The sequence below is a fragment of the Podarcis liolepis genome, assembly GCF_965112155.1.
Source record: "Podarcis liolepis genome assembly, chromosome: 1".
NCBI lineage: Eukaryota > Metazoa > Chordata > Lepidosauria > Squamata > Lacertidae > Podarcis > Podarcis liolepis.
This window is the reverse complement of record NC_139554.1, coordinates 76,187,839-76,208,573: the sequence shown is the minus strand read 5'-3', so window position 1 is coordinate 76,208,573 and position 20,735 is coordinate 76,187,839. Positions and strand designations below refer to the sequence as shown.

Here is a 20,735-nt window from a genome sequence, read left to right as displayed (position 1 = left end):
ATAAGGTAGTACCGTAGTTTACTAGAGAGGCTGCCTGGGTCTGTAGAAGTATAGAAGTTTGAATTAGGAGAAAAGCCCACAACCTGACAAGGATTTGCAAGCTTCCAGGAGTGATTGAATGCTGATGGCAGATGAGGCTAATATAAGCCATAATGTTCTGTCTGAGGTCAGAAGCATCTAGGATTTAGAAAATAGCAATTTGACAATTAGCAGATACATATGGCTGTTTAAAGAAGAAAATATTGCAACTATAAAATAACTTGCAAGGTCCCCAAACGGCAAGCTGTGTTTTACAGTGGTACCTCGGGTTACAGACACTTCAGGTTACATACGCTTCAGGTTACAGACTCTGCTAACCCAGAAATAGTACCTCGGGTTAAGAACTTTGCTTCAGGATGAGAACAGAAATAGCATGGTGGCAGCGCGGCAGTCCCCATTAGCTAAAGTGGTACCTCAGGTTAGGATCAGTTTCAGGTTAAGAACGGACCTCCAGAACAAATTAAGTTATTAACCCGAGGTGCCACTGTACTGAATAGAGGGCCAAATAGGAAGCAGGAAGTGAAGCTAAAAAGTAGGGTTAAGAATTAAAGGAGCAGCAGTGCTATTTTTCTAGAAAAAGGTGCCAGAACTCACCATGAACGCCTCCTTCGTTCTCTTAGAATAGCAATGGCGTCCACCTGAGAGGTGTCAGAACTGAGTTCCAGAGAGTTCCGGCTGAAAAAGGCCCTCAGGAGCAGTATAATTTCAGGCCTTACTGAGGACTTTCAAGCAGCCTTGGTTAGGAGTAGTTCCCTTGGAATAAGGTTTGTCACCTGAAGATGTTTGTTTATAAATACTTTCTCAGCATGGAAAATTGATTCCATAGTCAATCCTAACTGATCTTCCTTCCCCTTGTTCTATTCTAGCAAAAGTATGTGTCGCACGTCCTGTCCTTCTCACACAAGCTTAAGATGCCCCTTTTGGTTTGTTATGGTGATATTATCACTTGGGTAGTGGCATTGCCTATAGGCTTTAAAGTGTGTCATAGTGGAGTTGGCTTTTAAAATGAAGGAGTGTCTCCACCTCCATCGTTCAGCCCGGACACTGAGGTCCAGCGCTGAGGGCCTTCTGGCGGTTCCCTCACTGCGAGAAGCGAAGTTACAGGAAACCAGGCAGAGGGCCTTCTCGGTAGTGGCGCCCTCCCTGTGGAATGCCCTCCCACCAGATGTCAAGGAAATAAACAACTATCTGACGTTTAGAAGACATCTGAAGGCAGCCCTGTTTAGGGAAGTTTTTAATGTTTGATGTTTTACCGTGTTTTTAATATTCTGTCGGGAGCCGCCCAGAGTGGCTGGGGAAGCCCAGCCAGATGGGTGGGTATAAATAATAAATTATTTATTATTAAAATGAGGAAAGCTAAGATGCATGAAGCATTTTAAGGAAAGATGGACGTTAACACACTGCAGGTGATCTCAGCCCTCTCTGTATCAACCAAATACTGTACAGTGGTACCTTGGGTTAAGTACTTAATTCGTTCCAGAGGTCCGTTCTTAACCTGAAACTGTTCTTAACCTGAAGCACCACTTTAGCTAATGGGGCCTCTTGCTGCTGCCGCGCCGCTGGAACATGATTTCTCTTCTCAGCCTGAAGCAAAGTTCTTAACTTGAGGTAATATTTCTGGGTTAGCGGAGTCTGTAACCTGAAGCGTATGTAACCTGAAGCGTATGTAACCCAAGGTACCACTGTATACAGATTTTCTTGGATCAATAGTACTCTGTGTGCATTTATTAGCCACGTGTAAATGTATGTGATTTGGAAGAGGTCATTGCCCATAACAGTACAGCTCTTGTGTCTCACTGCTAAGATTGCAAAACATTTGCCTTGTTCAATATGAGCATAGGAAGCTGCCTTATCCAGAGTCCAACCATTGCTTTATCTAGCTGATTGGTCTGCTGTACACACTACCTGGCAGGTGCTCTCTTTCCCACCCTTACCTGGAGAGGCCATGCATTGAACCTGGGATCTTCCATAGATACAGCTTGCCCAGGAGCTGGTTCTCGTTTTATGAGGGGTCTTTTGTGGCACATTTTCTTTCACCACTGTATGATCTGGTCATTTTGAAGGCAACTTCAGGCAATCCCACCCCAAATCCACAGGTATGCTGGGCAGCTTCCAATTTTGTAAAGGTGGTAATATTATTGCTCTTTGTTAAGATTAGTTTATTGCTTTCACCCCTAACTTCCTGAAACTTTCACTTAGGTTTAGGTTAACACAGTGAAATAAACACAGCATGGAATCAGCCCTGGCGTGGACCTCTATGGAAGATATTGAGAGGTAGGCTGCTTTCAGCTTGCCAAACAATCACTCTGTATGCGTGACTTGGAATATTGGTCCTTGATCAAGAAAGCACAAGTTTAGAGTTGCTCCTCTATCCCCACCTCTATAAAATAATATGGGGACACCATTCGTGTTTTGATGCATCCTGACTTTATTGGCAATCTATTGAACACTTTTTATGGCTAATTCATCAAACACACTGAAAACTGTGAGGGAGAAATATATGCCTTTAAGCAAATGTAAGCACCAAACCATTTCTTATAAAGTGCTGAAACCTTATACACAACTTCATCTAAACCAATCTGCACTTAAGGCCAAAGCCCCTTAAAATCTAGGGCAAGCATCTTAGCCTAATCTGTTTATCTGTTGTGATAAGGTATGAGCCAAGTGTCTCCACTTAATTCATGACCTGCATGAATTGCTATCCTAACATTACACACTTCCACAATATCCCATAGGAGTGCATTCATATGTAATCATTCATACCTGGATAGTTGTTTCCAGAGGGTGATGCTTAGGGAGTGCTCTTCGGCCCCATGGAGCCTTCAATGTGGGGTTCCTCAGGGTTTGATTTTATCCCCTATGCTGTTTAACATCTACATGAAACTGCTGAGTGTGGTTATCTGGAGTTTGGGAATATGTTGTCAGTAATATGCTGATGACACACAGCTCTCTACTTCATTGCAGATGAGGCAATGGATGTGCTGGACTTGCCTCAGTAATGGACTGGATGAGAGCCAAAAACTGAAGCAAATTATACGCAGGGCTGCCTCTGAAGACAGTTCAGAAACTTCAGCTGGTGCAGAATTCAGTGGCCAGGTTGTTCACTGGAGCTAGACAGTTTGAGAATATTACACCGATCCTGGCCCAACTGCACTGGCTACCAATTAATTCCCAGGCCCAATTCAAAGTGCTGGTTTGGACCTATAAAGCACCTTCATTACATATCTTTCAGTACTGGGTGTTCAGCTGATTAACAGTCTATGGATTTTTAATTGTGTTTGTGTGAAGGGGAGTTATTGGTTATGTATTTTGTATTCTCGTTTTGTAATTTTATGTTGTGAACCGCCATGGGATCTTGGGAGGAGGGGTGGTTAAATAAATTATCATCTATCTATCTATCTATCTATCTATCTATCTATCTATCTATCTATCATCTATCTATCTATATCTCCCCACCCACTTTGCATGCCCTTTCTCCATCGGCATGCATCTTCACGTAGCCTTCAAAGCCATGCTTGTTCTCCTCCTCTGAACCTGACTGCTTTTTCTATTTTTGCCACTTAATAGTGTCTATTGAGTGTGTGTTAGAGAAACTGGCATTATGGCAGAGATGAACATTCCAAGATTCAGTAGCACCTTCAGAAAAATGGTGCAGTGTGGCATGCTCCTGTTTCCAGCCAACCAGACGCTGTGCCCTTTTTAAGAATAGTTTGTTCCATTACTCGCTCCCCTCCAGATTTATGCACAACCCATCAGTCAGCATTCCATGTTGACTGAACATGCTCAGTCTTTACGGAGGTATTTTTAAGGTCTCCTCAGCACTGCCTACATTTTTTCTATAGCTGCTTTGTACTTCCCTGAACCTGATGATACCTCTCTCTCTTGTGTAGGGATGGTGCTGTTTTGGCTACGGAGGATGCATGCTCAAAGAATGAGTTTGCTTAGTAGCAAACAGCAGCTTGATACCACCCAGCTGTTTTAGACTACAACTCCCAACATCCCTGACTTTTGGCCATCAGATTAGGGAATGCCGATATACAGGAGTATGCTCATTAATTACTCGCCACTGAAAATGAGAATGACCAACTAAACTCTTTATTAAACCTATTTAACTATTTTACAATACATAGTCCGGTAGACGTTGCTTGGTGGAAACTTTCTGAGCAAGGCAGATATTTATTCCATCCGAAATGATGAAAAAATTAGCCAAGGATGTTATCAGTACCAGTCTTTTTGGAAGTATACTCTGCCTGCCTTCCCAAAGCTTGGAGAAATCCATATGAACGAAGGGATGTTGAGTGTCAAATGTCTTTTTGCAAAGTAGGTAATAACCGATCATTATTTTCTAAACAATCCCTGTACGGTTGAGGAAGCTGAGTCTGCCTCGTGTGTACATCCATTGTAGTTGCATACGCAGCCACCAAATAGGATGATTTCTGTAACAAGTGGCATATGTGGGTTCTCTGGGTCTGGACAAGGCATCGTCAGCTCCTTCTTGTAGAGTGTGAGTGGCATGCAGCACCCACACTCTGTGTGTACCATCATCTTGGCAACATTTAGCCTGTGAAAGAGAGGAATAATAATAATAATAATAATAATAATAATAATAATAATAATACCCTGCCCATCTGGCTGGATGGCCTCCAGCAAAATATAAAAACATAATAAAACATCTAAAAATGTGCAATTGGCTCATATGACCAAGAACTGCAAGAACTGCCAACTGTTTTTAATGTTTGATGTTTTATTATGTGAGGGGGTTGCACAAGTTAGCCTCGCTCCCTGCCATTCTCAGGAGTAGCCAATGAGGAGGGGGGAACGGCATGTTCCTCACCTCCCAACAGCAGCAGCACTTGCCAGGTGGGTGAGGGGCAGGGCAGTGGAGCGGTTGGGGATAAAAATACCCTTCATCTGGGAGAAGGTCCTAGGAGTGTGTATGTATGGATTTCTGTGTTTGTGTGTGTGGCTTTGAAGCTGCCCATTTTGGGCCTTGGCCCCACCTATCATCCACATGTGGCTCCCCAGAAGTTCACCCATGAGGGTATGTCACCCCACCCCTGTTCAGCAGCAAAACCCTGAAGATACAAAGCTATAGATCTGGAGTATCTCAGAAATTACCAAGAGCAAGAGATGTTGAACAGAATACTATTGCCCCCCATCCTGCTATTGCAAGCACCATTGTACTGCTTTGTGGTTTTTATAATACTTATTGATACCAGATTGTTTTAAGAAGTTGTAAATTATGCTGGGATTTGTTGATGAAAGGTGGTACAGTGGTACCTCGGTTTACGAACTGTTCCGGAAGTCCATGTTTAAACCGAAACCATTCTTAAACTGAGGCGCGCTTTCCCTAATGAGGCCTCCTGCCACCAGTGCCCTTCTACCATTCAGCTTCCGTTCACAGACTAAGGTAAAGCTCACAAACTGGAACATCCGGTTTTGTGGAGTTCGTAAACCGAATCGTTCACAAACAGGACTTCTTAAATGGAGGTCCCACATCTTTTAAATCAATAAACAATAATGTGAACTGTACCTCTGTAGGATTTGATTTTGGGACAGGAATGGCAGAACCATAACTGGGAATATTAGTACCAGAACCGATCATTCACTAGGTTAAAGCAAGTTATATACTATATCTTAAAAAAGAAATGCAATATAGGATAATGAAATGCAATGTACTATATAATATCTAGCTGCTGTACAGCAATGGAAATAATTGACTTTGGTAATATTTACAGATTATTACTTTTGATTATGTAATAAGACAAAAGTCATAGTGGCATACTCACCTTGATGATGTTGGACACATTCCTTCGCAGCGAGTCAAAGTGACATTTGCAACACAACCCTTGTAAACCACTTGATCTTCATATTCAACAGATTCACACTTCCCTGAAAGACATGAAATAAAACAGTTAATATACAAGCAGCACTGGAAATGTGGTGAATCATCTTATGGCAATATAGATGATTGGTATTTTCTGTCATCTGGAAACTGCTGATATTGAATCCAGTGAAAAGGGATAATACATTTCTTTATCAGTTGTATCCCCTGTTCAGTCTCAGCTGAGTGCTATGGTTCTTTTAGAGTCTGTACTACTTTAGGTTTTCTTGCTTATGGGAGCAGGTATATGGCCTTCCTTAATGCTGTTTGTAAATCCATGTATGGTGACAATTTTGTGAAATCAGTTATTTTAACCATTATAAATGAATTAATTTGATTTTTATTGTTAAAGAACATTTAAAACATTTTGACATATGTGAAAGGGTAGCTCGCAAGTCAAAGAACTTATCTGTACTTCAACCCATGTCTAAGCATACTTTTCTTGGAACAAGGTGCCAATGGTTTCAATGGGCTTATTCCCATTGAAACGTATGCAGGTGACTATAGCCTTAGGAAGGCAACCACTTTCACTTAGACCATTTATTTAGGTAGGTAGCTGTGTTGGTCTGACACAGTCGAAATGTATTAAAAAATTTAAAAATTCTCCAGTAGCACCTTAGATACCAACTAAGTTTATTCTTGGTATAAGCTTTTGTGTGCATGCATGAAATCTGAAGAAGTGTGCATGCACACGAAAGCTTATAGCAAGAACAAACTTAGTTGGTCTCTAAGGTGCTACTGGATATTTTTTTTTATACATTTTGACCATTTATTTAGTTTAGGTAACCTAAGATTTGAAGTTGTGGTGGTAGTTGTTATTTTAGGGGTGCTGCCTGTAACTGAAAAAATAAAAGCAAAATATCTGAACACAAACACATGCATAAACAAAATAATATGGGTAAAATCCTGAGTCCATTTAAAGAAAATAAGTTGTTCATTCTGCGAATTCAGGATTGCATCCAAAGTCAACAACCATCAAATATCTTGAGACCAGAGTTTTCCTTCTTTTAATATATGAGTTTGAAAATCAAGTGATCTGGCTGTTGGATGGGGACAGAGCCGTTCAAATGCTTTCCCGCACAAGGATCTTTAGGCTGCAGTTCTACACAGCTATAGGGGAATAAGGCCCATTTAATTTATATCTCTGTGTTGATTCATATAAGATGACAGTTCTAGTGTACATAATGGAGAACAAATATTGCTTTGCACTTTCCTGTTCCAGGAACATATTGTGTTAGATTGTGCCTTCTAAAAAGATGTAGAACTAAACAGGCAGCTACCTAGGTATTTGTAAAAATTAAAAAAAGGGAACAAACTGGATCAAAAGGAAACATAAAATAGAAATGAACAAAAAAGAAAGTATAGCACTAATCCTAAAAGAAGAAACTATAAACATTGTTGAATGAGGAGTACCACAGAATACTGTGAAAAGTGTGACCTGTGAAAAGATATTTATCCTGTATGATACTAAAAGTTTAAAAAATGGGGTGGATCTGCACAGATGGTAAAGAAGCAGAGGGAATATAGAACAAAATTACAAATAGATGATGCAGTGACTAAAGTCAGCGTAAATGTTCGAGAAATACAAAAACCACATTTCAACCAAAAAACATTTCCTCGAAATAGAAGCTCACCAGGAGATACAGTTGAGGTATATGATGTGGAGGTTGTCTTCAAAGACTGAGTACTACTACTCAAAGTACTGGTTCGGGTAGTTACTGGAATACTAATAATATTAGTACTGGATGACAATGGAGTACTGCTTGTGACCGGAATAATGGGAGTAGTAGAAAGAGTAGATGTAAATGGAATTGAAGTAGAGGATGTTTGTATGGGAGAATGTGTTGTCATGCTTGACGCCGTAGAAATCAAACTAGTTGGAGAGGATTTTGGTGCGTTAGTTGCAGAGGTTTGTGTTGATGCAGTGGTTCTGGATGTGGTGGAGGGAGAGGTGGTTGGCGTGGTTTTCGGCGTGCTGCTTGGCGGTCTGGTTGTCGAAGGTGTGGTGACTGCAAAGGAGAAAGAAAGCAAGTGAAAGGGGGGCGACCACACGTGGGAACGGGGGAAGGAGAGAAGGAGACAAGCAGAGCTCCTTCGGCAGGCAAAGCGCCCTTACCTGTAGGGACCGGTGGTGGAACAGAAGTGGTGGTTTTTGGTGTTTCTGGAACACAAAAGAGCAAAGTCACATAGGTGGCGGTGGGAGAGGGAAAAGGCGGGCTCCCGTCACGGCTGGGATTTTGGGTTGCCCAGGGCGCCACACGAGGACATGAGGAACAGGTTCCCGGATGAGTGAGCCAAACGAGTCTTGCCCTTTTTAGAGGGCTGGCTTACGTGGGACCTGGAGGTGGGAATCCCTCTGCCCCTTTGGCAAGAGAGGGCTCCTGAAAGACTTGTAAGCTGCTGCTGCAGAGCGACCAAGGAGACTTACCCGTGGTAACTGGGACGGTGGTGGTTGCAGGAGTTGTGGTGGCCGGAGTGCTGGGCGTTTCTGTGCTGGTAGGGGGAACAGTCGTGAGAGTTGTGGCAGTGGGTACTGGAGTGCTGGTGGAAGTGGAGGTAACGGTTGTGGGCGAGGTGGTGGTGGTTGTGGTGGACGACGTCGGAGGAGACGGTGTGGAGGGGGGCACGGGTGCTGTTGTGGTTGTCGGGGTTGGTGTGCTAGTGGCAGTGGATTCTGTGGTGGTGGAGGGGGTTGTGGTGGTTAGGATTTTGGGGTGATGCGTAGAGGTGGGTGGTGTGGAGGCTGTTGCAGTGGTCTTTGGCGTGTTGGTGGTTGCCGTCTGAGTTGATGCAGTGGTTCTGGATGTGGTGGAGGGAGAGGTGGTTGGCGTGGTTTTTGGCGTGCTGCTTGGCTGTCTGGTTGTCGAAGGTGTGGTGACTGCAAAGGAGAAAGAAAGCAACTGAAAGGGTGGCGACCACACGTGGGAACGGGGGAAGTAGAGAAGGAGACAAGCAGAGCTCCTTCGGCAGGAGAGCGCCCTTACCTGTAGGCACCGGTGGTGGAACAGAAGTGGTGGTTTTTGGTGTTTCTGGAACACAAAAGAGCAAAGTCACATAGGTGGCGGTGGGAGAGGGAAAAGGCGGGCTCCCGTCACGGCTGGGATTTTGTTTTGCCCAGGGCGCCACACGAGGACATGAGGAACAGGTTCCCGGATAAGTGAGCCAAACGAGTCTTGCCCTTTTTAGAGGGCTGGCTTACGTGGGACCTGGAGGTGGGAATCCCTCTGCCCCTTTGGCAAGAGAGGGCTCCTGAAAGACTTGTAAGCTGCTGCTGCAGAGCGACCAAGGAGACTTACCCGTGGTAACTGGGACGGTGGTGGTTGCAGGAGTTGTGGTGGCCGGAGTGCTGGGCGTTTCTGTGCTGGTAGGGGGAGCAGTCGTGAGAGTTGTGGCAGTGGGTACTGGAGTGCTGGTGGAAGTGGAGGTAACGGTTGTGGGCGAGGTGGTGGTGGTTGTGGTGGACGGCGTCGGAGGAGACGGTGTGGAGGGGGGCACGGGTGCTGTTGTGGTTGTCGGGGTTGGTGTGCTAGTGGCAGTGGATTCTGTGGTGGTGGAGGGGGTTGTGGTGGTTAGGATTTTGGGGTGATGCGTAGAGGTGGGTGGTGTGGAGGCTGTTGCAGTGGTCTTTGGCGTGTTGGTGGTTGCCGTCTGAGTTGATGCAGTGGTTCTGGATGTGGTGGAGGGAGAGGTGGTTGGCGTGGTTTTTGGCGTGCTGCTTGGCTGTCTGGTTGTCGAAGGTGTGGTGACTGCAAAGGAGAAAGAAAGCAACTGAAAGGGTGGCGACCACACGTGGGAACGGGGGAAGTAGAGAAGGAGACAAGCAGAGCTCCTTCGGCAGGAGAGCGCCCTTACCTGTAGGCACCGGTGGTGGAACAGAAGTGGTGGTTTTTGGTGTTTCTGGAACACAAAAGAGCAAAGTCACATAGGTGGCGGTGGGAGAGGGAAAAGGCGGGCTCCCGTCACGGCTGGGATTTTGTTTTGCCCAGGGCGCCACACGAGGACATGAGGAACAGGTTCCCGGATGAGTGAGCCAAACGAGTCTTGCCCTTTTTAGAGGGCTGGCTTACGTGGGACCTGGAGGTGGGAATCCCTCTGCCCCTTTGGCAAGAGAGGGCTCCTGAAAGACTTGTAAGCTGCTGCTGCAGAGCGACCAAGGAGACTTACCCGTGGTAACTGGGACGGTGGTGGTTGCAGGAGTTGTGGTGGCCGGAGTGCTGGGCGTTTCTGTGCTGGTAGGGGGAGCAGTCGTGAGAGTTGTGGCAGTGGGTACTGGAGTGCTGGTGGAAGTGGAGGTAACGGTTGTGGGCGAGGTGGTGGTGGTTGTGGTGGACGGCGTCGGAGGAGACGGTGTGGAGGGGGGCACGGGTGCTGTTGTGGTTGTCGGGGTTGGTGTGCTAGTGGCAGTGGATTCTGTGGTGGTGGAGGGGGTTGTGGTGGTTAGGATTTTGGGGTGATGCGTAGAGGTGGGTGGTGTGGAGGCTGTTGCAGTGGTCTTTGGCGTGTTGGTGGTTGCCGTCTGAGTTGATGCAGTGGTTCTGGATGTGGTGGAGGGAGAGGTGGTTGGCGTGGTTTTTGGCGTGCTGCTTGGCTGTCTGGTTGTCGAAGGTGTGGTGCCTGCAAAGGAGAAAGAAAGCAACTGAAAGGGTGGCGACCACACGTGGGAACGGGGGAAGTAGAGAAGGAGACAAGCAGAGCTCCTTCGGCAGGAGAGCGCCCTTACCTGTAGGCACCGGTGGTGGAACAGAAGTGGTGGTTTTTGGTGTTTCTGGAACACAAAAGAGCAAAGTCACATAGGTGGCGGTGGGAGAGGGAAAAGGCGGGCTCCCGTCACGGCTGGGATTTTGTTTTGCCCAGGGCGCCACACGAGGACATGAGGAACAGGTTCCCGGATGACTGAGCCAAACGAGTCTTGCCCTTTTTAGAGGGCTGGCTTACGTGGGACCTGGAGGTGGGAATCCCTCTGCCCCTTTGGCAAGAGAGGGCTCCTGAAAGACTTGTAAGCTGCTGCTGCAGAGCGACCAAGGAGACTTACCCGTGGTAACTGGGACGGTGGTGGTTGCAGGAGTTGTGGTGGCCGGAGTGCTGGGCGTTTCTGTGCTGGTAGGGGGAGCAGTCGTGAGAGTTGTGGCAGTGGGTACTGGAGTGCTGGTGGAAGTGGAGGTAACGGTTGTGGGCGAGGTGGTGGTGGTTGTGGTGGACGGCGTCGGAGGAGACGGTGTGGAGGGGGGCACGGGTGCTGTTGTGGTTGTCGGGGTTGGTGTGCTAGTGGCAGTGGATTCTGTGGTGGTGGAGGGGGTTGTGGTGGTTAGGATTTTGGGGTGATGCGTAGAGGTGGGTGGTGTGGAGGCTGTTGCAGTGGTCTTTGGCGTGTTGGTGGTTGCCGTCTGAGTTGATGCAGTGGTTCTGGATGTGGTGGAGGGAGAGGTGGTTGGCGTGGTTTTCGGCGTGCTGCTTGGCGGTCTAGTTGTTGAAGGTGTGGTGACTGCAAAGGAGAAAGAAAGCAAGTGAAAGGGGGGCGACCACACGTGGGAACGGGGGAAGGAGAGAAGGAGACAAGCAGAGCTCCTTTGGTAGGCTAAGCGCCCTTACCTGTAGGCACCGGTGGTGGAACAGAAGTGGTGGTTTTTGGTGTTTCTGGAACACAAAAGAGCAAAGTCACATAGGTGGCGGTGGGAGAGGGAAAAGGCGGGCTTCCGTCACGGCTGGGATTTTGGGTTGCCCAGGGCGCCACACGAGGACATGAGGAACAGGTTCCCGGATGACTGAGCCAAACGAGTCTTGCCCTTTTTAGAGGGATGGCTTACGTGGGACCTGGAGGTGGGAATCCCTCTGCCCCTTTGGCAAGAGAGGGCTCCTGAAAGACTTGTAAGCTGCTGCTGCAGAGCGACCAAGGAGACTTACCCGTGGTAACTGGGACGGTGGTGGTTGCAGGAGTTGTGGTGGCCGGAGTGCTGGGCGTTTCTGTGCTGGTAGGGGGAGCAGTCGTGAGAGTTGTGGCAGTGGGTACTGGAGTGCTGGTGGAAGTGGAGGTAACGGTTGTGGGCGAGGTGGTGGTGGTTGTGGTGGACGGCGTCGGAGGAGACGGTGTGGAGGGGGGCACGGGTGCTGTTGTGGTTGTCGGGGTTGGTGTGCTAGTGGCAGTGGATTCTGTGGTGGTGGAGGGGGTTGTGGTGGTTAGGATTTTGGGGTGATGCGTAGAGATGGATGGTGTGGAGGCTGTTGCAGTGGTCTTTGGCGTGTTGGTGGTTGCCGTCTGAGTTGATGCAGTGGTTCTGGATGTGGTGGAGGGAGAGGTGGTTGGCGTGGTTTTCGGCGTGCTGCTTGGCGGTCTAGTTGTTGAAGGTGTGGTGACTGCAAAGGAGAAAGAAAGCAACTGAAAGGGGGGCGACCACACGTGGGAACGGGGGAAGGAGAGAAGGAGACAAGCAGAGCTCCTTTGGTAGGCTAAGCGCCCTTACCTGTAGGCACCGGTGGTGGAACAGAAGTGGTGGGTTTTGGTGTTTCTGGAACACAAAAGAGCAAAGTCACATAGGTGGCGGTGGGAGAGGGAAAAGGCGGGCTTCCGTCACGGCTGGGATTTTGGGTTGCCCAGGGCGCCACACGAGGACATGAGGAACAGGTTCCCGGATGACTGAGCCAAACGAGTCTTGCCCTTTTTAGAGGGCTGGCTTACGTGGGACCTGGAGGTGGGAATCCCTCTGCCCCTTTGGCAAGAGAGGGCTCCTGAAAGACTTGTAAGCTGCTGCTGCAGAGCGACCAAGGAGACTTACCCGTGGTAACTGGGACGGTGGTGGTTGCAGGAGTTGTGGTGGCCGGAGTGCTGGGCGTTTCTGTGCTGGTAGGGGGAGCAGTCGTGAGAGTTGTGGCAGTGGGTACTGGAGTGCTGGTGGAAGTGGAGGTAACGGTTGTGGGCGAGGTGGTGGTGGTTGTGGTGGACGGCGTCGGAGGAGACGGTGTGGAGGGGGGCACGGGTGCTGTTGTGGTTGTCGGGGTTGGTGTGCTAGTGGCAGTGGATTCTGTGGTGGTGGAGGGGGTTGTGGTGGTTAGGATTTTGGGGTGATGCGTAGAGGTGGGTGGTGTGGAGGCTGTTGCAGTGGTCTTTGGCGTGTTGGTGGTTGCCGTCTGAGTTGATGCAGTGGTTCTGGATGTGGTGGAGGGAGAGGTGGTTGGCGTGGTTTTCGGCGTGCTGCTTGGCGGTCTGGTTGTCGAAGGTGTGGTGCCTGCAAAGCAGAAAGAAAGCAAGTGAAAGGGGGGCGGCCACACGTGGGAACGGGGGAAGTAGAGAAGGAGACAAGCAGAGCTCCTTCGGCAGGCTAAGCGCCCTTACCTGTAGGCACCGGTGGTGGAACAGAAGTGGTGGTTTTTGGTGTTTCTGGAACACAAAAGTGCAAAGTCACATAGGTGGCGGTGGGAGAGGGAAAAGGCGGGCTCCCGTCACGGCTGGGATTTTGTTTTGCCCAGGGCGCCACACGAGGACATGAGGAACAGGTTCCCGGATGACTAAGCCAAACGAGTCTTGCCCTTTTTAGAGGGCTGGCTTACGTGGGACCTGGAGGTGGGAATCCCTCTGCCCCTTTGGCAAGAGAGGGCTCCTGAAAGACTTGTAAGCTGCTGCTGCAGAGCGACCAAGGAGACTTACCCGTGGTAACTGGGACGGTGGTGGTTGCAGGAGTTGTGGTGGCCGGAGTGCTGGGCGTTTCTGTGCTGGTAGGGGGAGCAGTCGTGAGAGTTGTGGCAGTGGGTACTGGAGTGCTGGTGGAAGTGGAGGTAACGGTTGTGGGCGAGGTGGTGGTGGTTGTGGTGGACGGCGTCGGAGGAGACGGTGTGGAGGGGGGCACGGGTGCTGTTGTGGTTGTCGGGGTTGGTGTGCTAGTGGCAGTGGATTCTGTGGTGGTGGAGGGGGTTGTGGTGGTTAGGATTTTGGGGTGATGCGTAGAGGTGGGTGGTGTGGAGGCTGTTGCAGTGGTCTTTGGCGTGTTGGTGGTTGCCGTCTGAGTTGATGCAGTGGTTCTGGATGTGGTGGAGGGAGAGGTGGTTGGCGTGGTTTTTGGCGTGCTGCTTGGCTGTCTGGTTGTCGAAGGTGTGGTGCCTGCAAAGGAGAAAGAAAGCAACTGAAAGGGTGGCGACCACACGTGGGAACGGGGGAAGTAGAGAAGGAGACAAGCAGAGCTCCTTCGGCAGGAGAGCGCCCTTACCTGTAGGCACCGGTGGTGGAACAGAAGTGGTGGTTTTTGGTGTTTCTGGAACACAAAAGAGCAAAGTCACATAGGTGGCGGTGGGAGAGGGAAAAGGCGGGCTCCCGTCACGGCTGGGATTTTGTTTTGCCCAGGGCGCCACACGAGGACATGAGGAACAGGTTCCCGGATGACTGAGCCAAACGAGTCTTGCCCTTTTTAGAGGGCTGGCTTACGTGGGACCTGGAGGTGGGAATCCCTCTGCCCCTTTGGCAAGAGAGGGCTCCTGAAAGACTTGTAAGCTGCTGCTGCAGAGCGACCAAGGAGACTTACCCGTGGTAACTGGGACGGTGGTGGTTGCAGGAGTTGTGGTGGCCGGAGTGCTGGGCGTTTCTGTGCTGGTAGGGGGAGCAGTCGTGAGAGTTGTGGCAGTGGGTACTGGAGTGCTGGTGGAAGTGGAGGTAATGGTTGTGGGCGAGGTGGTGGTGGTTGTGGTGGACGGCGTCGGAGGAGACGGTGTGGAGGGGGGCACGGGTGCTGTTGTGGTTGTCGGGGTTGGTGTGCTAGTGGCAGTGGATTCTGTGGTGGTGGAGGGGGTTGTGGTGGTTAGGATTTTGGGGTGATGCGTAGAGATGGATGGTGTGGAGGCTGTTGCAGTGGTCTTTGGCGTGTTGGTGATTGCCGTCTGAGTTGATGCAGTGGTTCTGGATGTGGTGGAGGGAGAGGTGGTTGGCGTGGTTTTCGGCGTGCTGCTTGGCGGTCTAGTTGTTGAAGGTGTGGTGACTGCAAAGGAGAAAGAAAGCAACTGAAAGGGGGGCGACCACACGTGGGAACGGGGGAAGGAGAGAAGGAGACAAGCAGAGCTCCTTTGGTAGGCTAAGCGCCCTTACCTGTAGGCACCGGTGGTGGAACAGAAGTGGTGGTTTTTGGTGTTTCTGGAACACAAAAGAGCAAAGTCACATAGGTGGCGGTGGGAGAGGGAAAAGGCGGGCTTCCGTCACGGCTGGGATTTTGGGTTGCCCAGGGCGCCACACGAGGACATGAGGAACAGGTTCCCGGATGAGTGAGCCAAACGAGTCTTGCCCTTTTTAGAGGGCTGGCTTACGTGGGACCTGGAGGTGGGAATCCCTCTGCCCCTTTGGCAAGAGAGGGCTCCTGAAAGACTTGTAAGCTGCTGCTGCAGAGCGACCAAGGAGACTTACCCGTGGTAACTGGGACGGTGGTGGTTGCAGGAGTTGTGGTGGCCGGAGTGCTGGGCGTTTCTGTGCTGGTAGGGGGAGCAGTCGTGAGAGTTGTGGCAGTGGGTACTGGAGTGCTGGTGGAAGTGGAGGTAACGGTTGTGGGCGAGGTGGTGGTGGTTGTGGTGGACGGCGTCGGAGGAGACGGTGTGGAGGGGGGCACGGGTGCTGTTGTGGTTGTCGGGGTTGGTGTGCTAGTGGCAGTGGATTCTGTGGTGGTGGAGGGGGTTGTGGTGGTTAGGATTTTGGGGTGATGCGTAGAGGTGGGTGGTGTGGAGGCTGTTGCAGTGGTCTTTGGCGTGTTGGTGGTTGCCGTCTGAGTTGATGCAGTGGTTCTGGATGTGGTGGAGGGAGAGGTGGTTGGCGTGGTTTTCGGCGTGCTGCTTGGCGGTCTGGTTGTCGAAGGTGTGGTGCCTGCAAAGCAGAAAGAAAGCAAGTGAAAGGGGGGCGGCCACACGTGGGAACGGGGGAAGTAGAGAAGGAGAGAAGCAGAGCTCCTTCGGCAGGCTAAGCGCCCTTACCTGTAGGCACCGGTGGTGGAACAGAAGTGGTGGTTTTTGGTGTTTCTGGAACACAAAAGTGCAAAGTCACATAGGTGGCGGTGGGAGAGGGAAAAGGCGGGCTCCCGTCACGGCTGGGATTTTGTTTTGCCCAGGGCGCCACACGAGGACATGAGGAACAGGTTCCCGGATGACTGAGCCAAACGAGTCTTGCCCTTTTTAGAGGGCTGGCTTACGTGGGACCTGGAGGTGGGAATCCCTCTGCCCCTTTGGCAAGAGAGGGCTCCTGAAAGACTTGTAAGCTGCTGCTGCAGAGCGACCAAGGAGACTTACCCGTGGTAACTGGGACGGTGGTGGTTGCAGGAGTTGTGGTGGCCGGAGTGCTGGGCGTTTCTGTGCTGGTAGGGGGAGCAGTCGTGAGAGTTGTGGCAGTGGGTACTGGAGTGCTGGTGGAAGTGGAGGTAACGGTTGTGGGCGAGGTGGTGGTGGTTGTGGTGGACGGCGTCGGAGGAGACGGTGTGGAGGGGGGCACGGGTGCTGTTGTGGTTGTCGGGGTTGGTGTGCTAGTGGCAGTGGATTCTGTGGTGGTGGAGGGGGTTGTGGTGGTTAGGATTTTGGGGTGATGCGTAGAGGTGGGTGGTGTGGAGGCTGTTGCAGTGGTCTTTGGCGTGTTGGTGGTTGCCGTCTGAGTTGATGCAGTGGTTCTGGATGTGGTGGAGGGAGAGGTGGTTGGCGTGGTTTTTGGCGTGCTGCTTGGCTGTCTGGTTGTCGAAGGTGTGGTGCCTGCAAAGGAGAAAGAAAGCAACTGAAAGGGTGGCGACCACACGTGGGAACGGGGGAAGTAGAGAAGGAGACAAGCAGAGCTCCTTCGGCAGGAGAGCGCCCTTACCTGTAGGCACCGGTGGTGGAACAGAAGTGGTGGTTTTTGGTGTTTCTGGAACACAAAAGAGCAAAGTCACATAGGTGGCGGTGGGAGAGGGAAAAGGCGGGCTCCCGTCACGGCTGGGATTTTGTTTTGCCCAGGGCGCCACACGAGGGCATGAGGAACAGGTTCCCGGATGACTGAGCCAAACGAGTCTTGCCCTTTTTAGAGGGCTGGCTTACGTGGGACCTGGAGGTGGGAATCCCTCTGCCCCTTTGGCAAGAGAGGGCTCCTGAAAGACTTGTAAGCTGCTGCTGCAGAGCGACCAAGGAGACTTACCCGTGGTAACTGGGACGGTGGTGGTTGCAGGAGTTGTGGTGGCCGGAGTGCTGGGCGTTTCTGTGCTGGTAGGGGGAGCAGTCGTGAGAGTTGTGGCAGTGGGTACTGGAGTGCTGGTGGAAGTGGAGGTAACGGTTGTGGGCGAGGTGGTGGTGGTTGTGGTGGACGGCGTCGGAGGAGACGGTGTGGAGGGGGGCACGGGTGCTGTTGTGGTTGTCGGGGTTGGTGTGCTAGTGGCAGTGGATTCTGAGGTGGTGGAGGGGGTTGTGGTGGTTAGGATTTTGGGGTGATGCGTAGAGGTGGGTGGTGTGGAGGCTGTTACAGTGGTCTTTGGCGTGTTGGTGGTTGCCGTCTGAGTTGATGCAGTGGTTCTGGATGTGGTGGAGGGAGAGGTGGTTGGCGTGGTTTTTGGCGTGCTGCTTGGCTGTCTGGTTGTCGAAGGTGTGGTGACTGCAAAGGAGAAAGAAAGCAACTGAAAGGGTGGCGACCACACGTGGGAACGGGGGAAGTAGAGAAGGAGACAAGCAGAGCTCCTTCGGCAGGAGAGCGCCCTTACCTGTAGGCACCGGTGGTGGAACAGAAGTGGTGGTTTTTGGTGTTTCTGGAACACAAAAGAGCAAAGTCACATAGGTGGCGGTGGGAGAGGGAAAAGGCGGGCTCCCGTCACGGCTGGGATTTTGTTTTGCCCAGGGCGCCACACGAGGACATGAGGAACAGGTTCCCGGATGACTGAGCCAAACGAGTCTTGCCCTTTTTAGAGGGCTGGCTTACGTGGGACCTGGAGGTGGGAATCCCTCTGCCCCTTTGGCAAGAGAGGGCTCCTGAAAGACTTGTAAGCTGCTGCTGCAGAGCGACCAAGGAGACTTACCCGTGGTAACTGGGACGGTGGTGGTTGCAGGAGTTGTGGTGGCCGGAGTGCTGGGCGTTTCTGTGCTGGTAGGGGGAGCAGTCGTGAGAGTTGTGGCAGTGGGTACTGGAGTGCTGGTGGAAGTGGAGGTAATGGTTGTGGGCGAGGTGGTGGTGGTTGTGGTGGACGGCGTCGGAGGAGACGGTGTGGAGGGGGGCACGGGTGCTGTTGTGGTTGTCGGGGTTGGTGTGCTAGTGGCAGTGGATTCTGTGGTGGTGGAGGGGGTTGTGGTGGTTAGGATTTTGGGGTGATGCGTAGAGATGGATGGTGTGGAGGCTGTTGCAGTGGTCTTTGGCGTGTTGGTGGTTGCCGTCTGAGTTGATGCAGTGGTTCTGGATGTGGTGGAGGGAGAGGTGGTTGGCGTGGTTTTCGGCGTGCTGCTTGGCGGTCTAGTTGTTGAAGGTGTGGTGACTGCAAAGGAGAAAGAAAGCAACTGAAAGGGGGGCGACCACACGTGGGAACGGGGGAAGGAGAGAAGGAGACAAGCAGAGCTCCTTTGGTAGGCTAAGCGCCCTTACCTGTAGGCACCGGTGGTGGAACAGAAGTGGTGGTTTTTGGTGTTTCTGGAACACAAAAGAGCAAAGTCACATAGGTGGCGGTGGGAGAGGGAAAAGGCGGGCTTCCGTCACGGCTGGGATTTTGGGTTGCCCAGGGCGCCACACGAGGACATGAGGAACAGGTTCCCGGATGAGTGAGCCAAACGAGTCTTGCCCTTTTTAGAGGGCTGGCTTACGTGGGACCTGGAGGTGGGAATCCCTCTGCCCCTTTGGCAAGAGAGGGCTCCTGAAAGACTTGTAAGCTGCTGCTGCAGAGCGACCAAGGAGACTTACCCGTGGTAACTGGGACGGTGGTGGTTGCAGGAGTTGTGGTGGCCGGAGTGCTGGGCGTTTCTGTGCTGGTAGGGGGAGCAGTCGTGAGAGTTGTGGCAGTGGGTACTGGAGTGCTGGTGGAAGTGGAGGTAACGGTTGTGGGCGAGGTGGTGGTGGTTGTGGTGGACGGCGTCGGAGGAGACGGTGTGGAGGGGGGCACGGGTGCTGTTGTGGTTGTCGGGGTTGGTGTGCTAGTGGCAGTGGATTCTGTGGTGGTGGAGGGGGTTGTGGTGGTTAGGATTTTGGGGTGATGCGTAGAGGTGGGTGGTGTGGAGGCTGTTGCAGTGGTCTTTGGCGTGTTGGTGGTTGCCGTCTGAGTTGATGCAGTGGTTCTGGATGTGGTGGAGGGAGAGGTGGTTGGCGTGGTTTTCGGCGTGCTGCTTGGCGGTCTGGTTGTCGAAGGTGTGGTGCCTGCAAAGCAGAAAGAAAGCAAGTGAAAGGGGGGCGGCCACACGTGGGAACGGGGGAAGTAGAGAAGGAGAGAAGCAGAGCTCCTTCGGCAGGCTAAGCGCCCTTACCTGTAGGCACCGGTGGTGGAACAGAAGTGGTGGTTTTTGGTGTTTCTGGAACACAAAAGTGCAAAGTCACATAGGTGGCGGTGGGAGAGGGAAAAGGCGGGCTCCCGTCACGGCTGGGATTTTGTTTTGCCCAGGGCGCCACACGAGGACATGAGGAACAGGTTCCCGGATGACTGAGCCAAACGAGTCTTGCCCTTTTTAGAGGGATGGCTTACGTGGGACCTGGAGGTGGGAATCCCTCTGCCCCTTTGGCAAGAGAGGGCTCCTGAAAGACTTGTAAGCTGCTGCTGCAGAGCGACCAAGGAGACTTACCCGTGGTAACTGGGACGGTGGTGGTTGCAGGAGTTGTGGTGGCCGGAGTGCTGGGCGTTTCTGTGCTGGTAGGGGGAGCAGTCGTGAGAGTTGTGGCAGTGGGTACTGGAGTGCTGGTGGAAGTGGAGGTAACGGTTGTGGGCGAGGTGGTGGTGGTTGTGGTGGACGGCGTCGGAGGAGACGGTGTGGAGGGGGGCACGGGTGCTGTTGTGGTTGTCGGGGTTGGTGTGCTAGTGGCAGTGGATTCTGTGGTGGTGGAGGGGGTTGTGGTGGTTAGGATTTTGGGGTGATGCGTAGAGGTGGGTGGTGTGGAGGCTGTTGCAGTGGTCTTTGGCGTGTTGGTGGTTGCCGTCTGAGTTGATGCAGTGGTTCTGGATGTGGTGGAGGGAGAGGTGGTTGGCGTGGTTTTTGGCGTGCTGCTTGGCTGTCTGGTTGTCGAAGGTGTGGTGCCTGCAAAGGAGAAAGAAAGCAACTGAAAGGGTGGCGACCACACGTGGGAACGGGGGAAGTAGAGAAGGAGACAAGCAGAGCTCCTTCGGCAGGAGAGCGCCCTTACCTGTAGGCACCGGTGGTGGAACAGAAGTGGTGGTTTTTGGTGTTTCTGGAACACAAAAGAGCAAAGTCACATAGGTGGCGGTGGGAGAGGGAAAAGGCGGGCTCCCGTCACGGCTGGGATTTTGTTTTGCCCAGGGCGCCACACGAGGGCATGAGGAACAGGTTCCCGGATGACTGAGCCAAACGAGTCTTGCCCTTTTTAGAGGGCTGGCTTACGTGGGACCTGGAGGTGGGAATCCCTCTGCCCCTTTGGCAAGAGAGGGCTCCTGAAAGACTTGTAAGCTGCTGCTGCAGAGCGACCAAGGAGACTTACCCGTGGTAACTGGGACGGTGGTGGTTGCAGGAGTTGTGGTGGCCGGAGTGCTGGGCGTTTCTGTGCTGGTAGGGGGAGCAGTCGTGAGAGTTGTGGCAGTGGGTACTGGAGTGCTGGTGGAAGTGGAGGTAACGGTTGTGGGCGAGGTGGTGGTGGTTGTGGTGGACGGCGTCGGAGGAGACGGTGTGGAGGGGGGCACGGGTGCTGTTGTGGTTGTCGGGGTTG

The 20,735-nt window shown here is 51.7% G+C and overlaps 1 protein-coding gene and 1 long non-coding RNA gene across 2 annotated transcripts in view; one reads left to right on the top strand and one right to left on the bottom strand.

The window, feature by feature from the left end:
- The first annotated feature begins 292 nt into the window (after window positions 1-292).
- Window positions 293-3,420, top strand: LOC310705417. The gene is made up of 3 exons (XR_014525257.1): window positions 293-777; window positions 2,239-2,313; window positions 3,004-3,420. It is a non-coding gene; the product is annotated as an uncharacterized lncRNA (long non-coding RNA).
- A 692-nt stretch (window positions 3,421-4,112) lies between these two features.
- MUC6 (mucin 6, oligomeric mucus/gel-forming) overlaps window positions 4,113-20,735 on the bottom strand; it is an 81,713-nt gene continuing 65,090 nt past the window's right edge. The window contains exons 67-93 of the mRNA XM_083459391.1: window positions 19,643-20,092; window positions 19,331-19,375; window positions 18,774-19,223; window positions 17,454-17,508; window positions 17,037-17,149; window positions 16,725-16,769; window positions 16,169-16,618; window positions 15,857-15,901; window positions 15,300-15,749; window positions 14,988-15,032; window positions 14,431-14,880; window positions 14,119-14,163; window positions 13,563-14,012; window positions 13,251-13,295; window positions 12,694-13,143; window positions 11,825-12,274; window positions 11,513-11,557; window positions 10,956-11,405; window positions 10,644-10,688; window positions 10,088-10,537; window positions 9,776-9,820; window positions 9,220-9,669; window positions 8,908-8,952; window positions 8,352-8,801; window positions 7,558-7,932; window positions 5,829-5,931; window positions 4,113-4,600 (exon numbers count right to left, since the gene is read on the bottom strand). Coding sequence (XP_083315517.1) covers window positions 4,378-4,600; window positions 5,829-5,931; window positions 7,558-7,932; window positions 8,352-8,801; window positions 8,908-8,952; window positions 9,220-9,669; window positions 9,776-9,820; window positions 10,088-10,537; window positions 10,644-10,688; window positions 10,956-11,405; window positions 11,513-11,557; window positions 11,825-12,274; window positions 12,694-13,143; window positions 13,251-13,295; window positions 13,563-14,012; window positions 14,119-14,163; window positions 14,431-14,880; window positions 14,988-15,032; window positions 15,300-15,749; window positions 15,857-15,901; window positions 16,169-16,618; window positions 16,725-16,769; window positions 17,037-17,149; window positions 17,454-17,508; window positions 18,774-19,223; window positions 19,331-19,375; window positions 19,643-20,092 — 6,719 coding nt within the window. The 3' untranslated portion in view covers window positions 4,113-4,377. The remainder of the gene's footprint in view (window positions 4,601-5,828; window positions 5,932-7,557; window positions 7,933-8,351; window positions 8,802-8,907; window positions 8,953-9,219; window positions 9,670-9,775; window positions 9,821-10,087; window positions 10,538-10,643; window positions 10,689-10,955; window positions 11,406-11,512; window positions 11,558-11,824; window positions 12,275-12,693; window positions 13,144-13,250; window positions 13,296-13,562; window positions 14,013-14,118; window positions 14,164-14,430; window positions 14,881-14,987; window positions 15,033-15,299; window positions 15,750-15,856; window positions 15,902-16,168; window positions 16,619-16,724; window positions 16,770-17,036; window positions 17,150-17,453; window positions 17,509-18,773; window positions 19,224-19,330; window positions 19,376-19,642; window positions 20,093-20,735) is intronic.